Source organism: Nicotiana tabacum, chromosome 19 (genome assembly GCF_000715075.1).
Source record: "Nicotiana tabacum cultivar K326 chromosome 19, ASM71507v2, whole genome shotgun sequence".
NCBI classification, from domain to species: domain Eukaryota; kingdom Viridiplantae; phylum Streptophyta; class Magnoliopsida; order Solanales; family Solanaceae; genus Nicotiana; species Nicotiana tabacum.
The window spans coordinates 28,598,676-28,607,352 of NC_134098.1; the positions used below are offsets into that span (position 1 = coordinate 28,598,676).

The 8,677-nt window shown below is 38.2% G+C and overlaps 1 protein-coding gene across 3 annotated transcripts; it reads left to right on the plus strand.

Moving 5' to 3' along the window:
* Nucleotides 1–368: 368 nt before the first annotated feature.
* On the plus strand, nt 369–3,808 carry LOC107802131 (protein FAR1-RELATED SEQUENCE 5-like). Of its 3 annotated transcripts, XR_012702656.1 has the most exons (4): nt 369–597; nt 1,089–3,299; nt 3,371–3,447; nt 3,527–3,807. XR_012702656.1 is itself a non-coding variant. In XM_075237677.1 (2 exons), exons 1-2 carry the CDS (start codon nt 1,902–1,904, stop codon nt 3,374–3,376), a joined length of 1,404 nt encoding a protein of 467 aa, XP_075093778.1. In that variant the 5' UTR covers nt 369–1,901; the 3' UTR covers nt 3,377–3,808. The 3 variants fall into 3 exon arrangements, 1 of the variants encoding a protein (XP_075093778.1); XR_012702655.1 differs by having other exon boundaries at nt 369–3,299; XM_075237677.1 differs by having other exon boundaries at nt 369–3,299; nt 3,371–3,808.
* The last annotated feature ends 4,869 nt before the right edge of the window (nt 3,809–8,677 follow it).

Here is an 8,677-nt window from a genome sequence, read left to right on the forward strand (position 1 = left end):
TGTCTTATATTACGATATTTAAGTATGACGTTGTTTTCGTTGTTTGACGTGCTGCCCTTTCTCTTACATGAGGCCACGATTTCGCTCTAACGTCTCGTGTTCTACGCTCTGCTAACGTGGCTTTAGCATTGGGTGCCACGTTTGATATTTACATCATACTGTTTGGATTCAACTGCCCGGATTTCTTCATTTTTTAGTCTCTTCATTTCATCCAAATTTCTGCTCGGATTAGAGACACTTATTATGGCTAAAATTTAATAGATGAGATTTAATTAAATAAAATAAAATTCTAACTATAATTAAAAAATATTTAATTCTTTCATTTATCCATTCCTAAATAATATATTTTATCTCTCGTCAGAACTTTTCATAATTTCTCCCTCTACGCGCCAAAATACATCTGCTCTCAAGAAAATATCGAAAATCATAGTAGCAGAGAAAATCTTTCAGATTTTTACCATGAAAATCCAGTTCTTGAATGTCATTGTTAGGTTAAAAATCAATAGAGAAAAACACAACAAGTGGAAAAACAGAGAACAAGATAGCAAGTCGTGGAAATTCATTTTTCTGGAATAACTGCTCTGAAATTCTCGTCAGGTTCTTGTTTATACATTAATTCTATTCCTTAGAAGTTATATACTTTTTTGTACATTTCTTGTTGTGGCAATTGTAGAGTAAAAGATTGTATACTATGTAATTGTGGAAATTACTAAGTCGTGAACTTTTTGGTGTGGGAAGAATAGACTGAACCTTTTGGTGTAGAATTTCGAAACTTAACTATTCTGTTCTTTGGTGTACTAGACTTTGACTTGAAAGCAAATAAATTTAAAAGTTTATCATTTTAACTTATAAATAAAATTAGATTTGAATATCTTATGAATCAAGGTTAATTGATCGTCAAACTAGTATAGTTATGCACCATTTTCTTTCATTATTGCTTGTTGAATTGTATCAATCAAATAAAAAATTTGGAGGTTAGCAGGGACTATGCCTCATAATTACTTTATAAGTCAAGTGTTAAGTAAAAGCTACAACAAAGTAAGTGCTCACTTATGATATGTATCTTACTTTCTCTTGTTTAATGGTAGATTTATGGAGATCCCATCTCAAAAGAAACATATGGATGTTTCTAATTTATTTGAGCCAATAAAACTTGGGATGACATTTGATTCAGAAGAGTATGCATATGAATACTACAACAAATATGCTGCTACAATTGAGTTTAGTGTTACAAAAGAATATGCAAACAAAAGTAAAGTCCACAGATATGTGACTTCGAGAAAATTTACATGTTATAAAGAAGGTTATAGAGGAAGAGACAAGCGAGAAGCGATGGTCAAGAAACCTAGAAAGGAAACTAGGACGGGTTGTTTAGCTCACATGGTCGTAAGTCGTCAATCAAATGGGAAGTTTTCTGTCATTTCATTTGAAGAGAAGCACAATCATCCTCTCATTCCTCCATCTCTAGCGCATATGCTGCCATCGCAAAGGAATATTAAACTTTCTTTAGCATATGAAATTGACTTATTGGATGATTCAGGAATATGTCCTAAACCATCTTTTGACTATGCTTTTCGTCTAGCTGGGGGAAAAGCTTCTTTAGGTTATACAAAGAGGGATCACATAAACTATCTTCGTGACAAAAGAAAAGAAAGTCTAAAGCAGGGAGTGGCTCGTAGTTTGGCCGATTACTTTGAAAAAAGAGTAATAAAAGATCCATCTTTTCGGTTTTCTTTACAATTTGATGATGATGGTTTGATAACAAATATTTTCTGGGTTGATGCTAAAATGATAAGGGATTTTCAGATTTATGGAGATGTTGTATCATTTGATACAACATATAGAACAAATAAGGAGTATCGACCATTGTCTTTGTTTGTTGGATTAAATAATCAAGGGAAATGGTTGTATTTGGTGCTGCCCTTTTATACGAAGAAACAGCTGAAGCATTTGAATGGCTTTGTACTGTATTTTTTAGAGCTATGTCTGCAAATATGCCACAAACATTCATCACAGATCAAGATCCTGCAATATATTTAGCAGTCTCATTAGTGATGCCACAAACATATTATCGTCTATGTATATGGCACTTGGAACAAAATGCATTTAAACATCTTAACCATATCTTTAGAGCTCATAAATCATTTCCGAGTGATTTTAGCAAATTGCTTTATTATTACGAGTATGAAGATGATTTTCTAAATGCATGGGAGGAAATGCTTGAGAAGTACGACCTTAAGGATAATAGTTGGTTGAAAAACACTTTTGCTATAAGGGAAAAGTGGTCCATGACATATGGTAGAAATGTATTTTCAGCAAGTATGCGAAGTACACAATTGAGTGAAAGTTTTAATGGATCACTAAGGGGCTACTTGAAATCCGATTTAGATATTGTACAGTTCTTTAAGCATTTTCAAAGAGCTATTGATGATAAGTGTGCTAATGAAAGTAAGTCAAATTTTGATATTACCCAACGAATATCTGTCTTGAAGGTTAAGCTTCCTTTATTGATCCATGCGAGAGAAATATATAATGTAACCATATTTGATTTGTTCGAAAAGAAGTGGGAAAGGTCATTACTTGTCTCTATAAATGGCTTTCATGATGAAGGAGAATTTTGTAAATACAATGTTAGCACGCATGGAAGTCGCAGAGAACATGTAGTAGTAGTGAAGTGCTCAACAAAGGTAGTCTCTTGCAGTTGTAAATTGTTCGAATTTTCGGGTGTACTATGTGGACATGCTCTAAAGATTCTGGACACATTAAATATCAAAGATAAGATTCCTGACCATTATATATTAAAAAGGTGGACAAAAGATGTTACCAACTTGGTTGCAATGGAGATTAAAGTGTTTAGTGAGGGAGGTGATTCAAAAGTTGAAGTTAGTATAAGGTATAGACATTTAGGCCAAACTCTTGTCCAAATTGCAAGTGAAGCTTCAGAATCCAAAGAAGGATATGAGTTGCTTGCAAAGTATTCCAACGAGATAATTGCAAAGTTGAAGGAAGTAAAAATAAAAAATGAATCTCATGAAAGTCCACCAGTTCCAAGCAAAGTTCTCCATGATGAGACAATATTTGTTGATAGTGCAAATGTCACAAAGGTGATAGGGTTAAAGAAGAAGCAATCAACTCGTCGCTCCAATACTCGACCAAAGAGTTTTGTGGAAAAGACCAGGAAGACGAAGAATAAGATTCAATCGCCAGTATCTCCTCCATTGCAAACTGTCCAACATGTAAGTCACCTTGCAGACCTCCAAGCACCATGTCCGCCATTGTCTAATGCCACAACGAATACGGTATGTCATAATAACTATATTTTATTCCTTGTGTGGTATTGTGTAAGCTTATTTTTCTCTTTACGTGATAGGGATAAATTCTTACCCATGGTATTCTTCAGAGTTGTCTCAGCTAACATCTCATGGAAGTCTATCTCAACTCCTAAGAGTTAGTATAATTTTTTTTGACGATTTTATGTCCTTATTTTTTTAAATAATACTTCTCATATGAATTATTTTACTTGCAGGATATTTCATTTCATAATTTAAAGAAGCACTCTCAAGGTTGATCGCCAATATCATGAAAGAACGAAGGTTGCATAGCAGTATAACTTTGTCAACACAAAGATGATTTCAGAACTATTTATTCCAAAAACAATCAGTGACTTTTTCCAGCTTTGGAGTATAGTTTATAAATGCTTCCATATTGAAAAATATAATTCTCTGTTATGACAAACATCAAATTGCAGTAGAATTGAGATAATTCTTGGTTCTGTTTATTAATTATTATGACTTTTGTATTTATGTGTTGTGAATAAATAAGAGGATGGATGACTTTTGTGTTGGTGAATTTATCTTGCTGCATTCTTTCATTACTGAAGCAATTGAGCAGATGATCTACATTCCCTTTGAAATTATCTTGTACTTATAATTGATGGTCTGGTGTTCACCTAGAAAATCAAAGGAGACGCATAGCTTGCCAACTTTATTATTGTGGGAAAGAACTGCTCAAGTCTTCCCTTATATAAATCTCAAGAAAACAATTCATGATACTTTTGGTTTACCTCTTTGGGAACACTTATGCATATGCTTTTACACGGCTAAGTTGAAAAAAGTTGCTTTGAAATTGGTCCTGGAACTTACTTTTATTATTTGTACCGTTCTTAAATTATTATCAAATGTTGGAACTTACTTCTAATATTTTTTATTATTTAATGATTATGTAAGAAGATTTTGTAAAAGTGAAAAAAATTAACTCGCGAAAAGAAAATTACTATTTTTGTAGAAGTGAAAAAAGAATTAACTCACGAAAGAAAATTACTACGAGAAAGAGAAGAAATCTTAGATAATCTATAGCTATAATTGTGGGATTGAAAAAGATATTATTTGGGAATGGATAAAGGAAGAAATTAAATACTTTTAACCATGGTTAGGACTTTATTTTATTCAATTAAATCTCATCTATTAATTTTTAACCATGACAAGTGTCTCTAATCCAAATAAAACTTGGAGAAATGGAGAGACTAAGAAATAAAGGGGAGTTGAATCCATACTATTTTATTTGTTTTTAGAACTTTTTCCAAAAAAAAAGTTAAAGTGAACAGCTTACCCTTAAAAAGAATTACCCTTTAAAATAAACAAAAGACATTGAAGAGGTTCTAGGAGAATTGTCCATTTTTCCACTCTTTCCACCAGACTTTATCGTATTACCTTCTTCAATCTACAATTAATAAGTATATTTTTGTGTCTTACTGTAGCGATTCGGTCGATTGTTTTGAAAGTAATAGTCCCGATTCTCTATTTATTATTTCCCCCGTATCTATTTCTGCTATTATGACTTATCGGGAGGCTTCGTTTTATTTTTTGGAGTGTTGCGGGACACTTAGTCCCTAAAACAGGAGCTTAACCCTTAGAATTTGGACAATAGTCGGAACTGTGTGAAAACGACTCCGGAATGAAATTACGTCGGTTCTGTTAGCTCCGTTAGGGTTTAGGGGCGTGTCCGGATTGTGTTTTAGAGGTCCGTAACTTATTTAGGCATGAAATGGCGAAAGTCGAATTTTTGGAGATTTTGACCGATAGCGGACTTTTTGATATCGGGGTCGGATTCCGATTCCGGAAGTTGGAGTAGGTCCGTAATGTTGAAGACTTATGTGCAAAAATTGGGGTCAATCGGACGTGGTTTGGTTAGTTTCTGTATAGGTTGTCGAATTTGGAAGTTTCAAGTACTTTAAGTTTGAATCGGAGGATGATTTCTGATTTTAGCATTGTTTGATGTGGTTTGAGGGTTCGACTAAGTTCGTATGGTGTTTTAGGATTGGTTGGTATGTTTGGTTGAGGTCCCGGGGGCCTCGGGTGAGTTTCGGGTGGTTAACGGACTTGGAATGGAAGTTGAAAAATTTCTGAAGTTTGGTCTTTTACTGGTATGATCGCACATGCGAGGGTATTAGCCGCATGTGCGGTAGGTTGAGCGCAAATGCGGAAGGGGTGGAGATCAGCAAAGGTCGCAGGTGCGATGGTTTCTCCGCACCTGCGATAGCGCAGATGCGGACCAGTGGTCGCAGAAGTGGAGGCAGCCAAGGTTAGTTATTTTCGCAGGTGAGCCCACATTTTTCGTACCATCGGGCGCGCAGGTGCGAGCCCAGGCTCCGCAGGTGCGGAAATACCTGGGTAGTGTTTAAAACCGAAGGGCTTCGTGATTTTTGTCATTTTGAACTTTGCAAACTCGGTTTAGGGCGATTTTTGAGAGTATTTTCGAGGCATTTCTTGAGGTAAGTCCCTTGTGCTTATTTTTTATCAATAATCTTATTTCCCCATTTATTTTTCCACCTAGTTAGTGTGTATTTAAGATGGAATTTGTGAGTTTAAGGCTAGGGATTTGGAAAGTTTGAACTGTGGATTTGAAGGACCATTTGGTGTCGGGTTTTAGTAAATTTGGTATGGTTGGACTCGTGAGTGAATGGGCTTTCGAATTTTGTAATTTTTTTCCGATTCCGAGACGTGGGCCCGGGTCGACTTTTTAGGGAGAATTTCGGAATTTTTGTTAAAGTATTGATTTCATTAATTAGATGAGTCTATTATGGTTGTATTTATGATATGCAACTATTTTTAGCTAGATTTGGGCCATTCGGAGTCGGATATTCGTGGAAAAGGCATTGTTACCAATTGATTGAGCTTGGTTCGAGGTAAGTGGCTTGCATAACCTTGTGTGGGGGAAATTTCTTTAGGATTTGTACTATTTTTGATATATGAGTGCCGTGTACGTGAGGTGACGAGTACGTACACGGGCTAATTGTGTAAAACCCCGATTTTTCTACTAAGTAATAACCCGATTTCATTCTTATTTGAGTTTCATCAGCATGTGTAGTATCCTGCTAGATTAGAATAGCATGCCTACTTGCCCTAACTGTTTACTTGAACTACGTGCAGCATGTTTAGTAAATTTACTTATTTTTCCTTAACTGGTACTTAGATTGAACTGTAGAATTTCGTGCCGTAACTATTGAATTCTATTGTTTGGCTGCATATTTACTTTGAGATTACGGAACGGTATTCCGGGAGATCCTCCTGTACTGCATATTTACTTTGGGACTACGGAACGGTATTTCCGGGAGATCCCCCTGTACTACATATTTACTTTGGGACTACGGAACGGTATTCCGGGAGATCCCCATGTACTGCATATTTACTTTGGGACTACGGAACGGTATTCCGGGAGATCCCCCTGTACTGCATATTTAATTTGGGATACGGAACGGTATTCTGGGAGATCCCCCTATTTTGCATATTTACTTTGAGACTACGGAACGATATTCCGGTAGATCCCCCCCGTTATGCACATTTACGTTTGGGACTACGGAACGGTATCCTGGGAGATCCCCTGTTGTTATTTTCTGTGTACTGAGCTGTTGACTTGCTATGATTTCATTCCTGTTAAATTTCAGTACTTATTTTTACTGTAATATTTTATTCTGTCTTAGTTATTATATATATACCAGTAGGGCCCTGACCTGATCTCATCACTACTCGACCGAGGTTAGGCTTGGCACTTACTGGGTACCGTTGTGGTATACTCATGCTACTCTTTTGCACATATTTTGTGTGCAGATCCAAGTACTTCTTATTAGCCCCGCTACTAGCTGAGAGTGCTTACTGCTGTACGGAGACTTCAAGGTATATCTGCCGCATCCGCAGACCTCGGAGTCCCCCTCTATTCCCTCCTATGTCATTTACCTTCCTTACTTCTGTTATTAGACTCTGGTGTATAGAGATATTAGTTTCCTTCTGTAGCTTGTGATTTATGATGTTTCGGGTTTTGGGAATATTGTGTATTACTGGAGTGATGGCTATTGTACATGCTAAGCGGCATTGTTACCAGTCATTTAGTTACCCGTTGTAGATAGTTGTTAAGTTTTACTTCTATTTTTGTTATTTCTGCATTTCGTTAGGCTTACCTAGGCGTAGAGACTAGGTGCTGTCACGACATTTTACGGAGGGAGAATTAGGTCGTGACAAGTTGGTATTAGAGCTCTAGGTTCATTGGTGTCGTGAGTCACAAGCCGGTTTATTAGAGTCTCGCGGATCGGTACGGAGATATTTGTACTTATCTTCGGGAGGCTATGGAACTGTTAGGAAAATTTCATTACTTTGATTCCTTGTCGTGCGAAAATTGTTGACTTCGAAAATTCTAAACTTCTGTATTCTATTCTCTCACAGATGGTGAGGACACGTACAAGTGGATCTGATGACCAGGCACTCGTGCCCCTGCTAGAGCCGCGAGAGGCCGAGGATGTCCACGTGGTGCAGCCAGAGCACCCGCATGAGCTGCTACAGAGGAGCCCCCAGTAGCTCCAGCTGGAGGGCAGACACCTGAGGCACGTGTTCCTGCACCAGCCCTCCAGGAGACTCTAGCCCAGTTTCTGAGCATGTTCAGCACCTTAGCTCAGGTTGGATTGATTCCACTTGCCCCTGCCATATCTCAGGCCGGGGGAGGAGTACAGACTCCCGTCGCCGGTACTCCAGAGCAGCGGGTTCAGGTCGACCAAGTTCCAGAGATTGTACCAATATAGCCGGTAACTCCAGCTCAGCCCGAGGTTAGGGCAGTAGCTTCTGAGGTGGAGCAACTCATACTTGAGAGGTACAAAAAGTACCACCCACCTACCTTCAGTGGATTGGCTACAGATGATGCTCAGGGTTTTCTGGAGGAGTGTCATCGTATTCTTCGTACTATGGGTGTAGCGGAGACGAGCGGGGTTTCTTTTACTATATTCCAACTTAGAGGAGCAGCCTATCAGTGGTGGCGTGCTTATGAGTTGAGTAGTCCGGTTGAGGCAGCTTCACTTATATGGACTCGATTCTCGGACATGTTTTTGAGAGAGTATGTCCCTCAGAGCCTCAGAGACTCATGGCGCGCGGAGTTTGAGCAGCTGCGCCAGGGTTCTATGACTGTGTCAAAGCATGTAGTTCGCTTCAGTGATTTGGCCCGACATGCACCGGCCTTGGTTGCCACCGTTCGAGAGAGGGTTCGACGGTTTATTGAGGGACTCCACCCCAACATCCGGATTAGTATGGCCAGGGAGTTGGAGATGGATAATTCTTATCAGCAGGTGGTAAGTATTGCCAGGAGATTGGAGGGCATGCTTGCCCGGGATAGAGAGGAGATGGAGGCCAAGAGGTCT

Bases quoted from the DNA above. Each gene is read 5' to 3' on its own strand.
- LOC107802131 (XM_075237677.1), top strand. From the start codon at position 1,902: ATGGTTGTATTTGGTGCTGCCCTTTTATACGAAGAAACAGCTGAAGCA.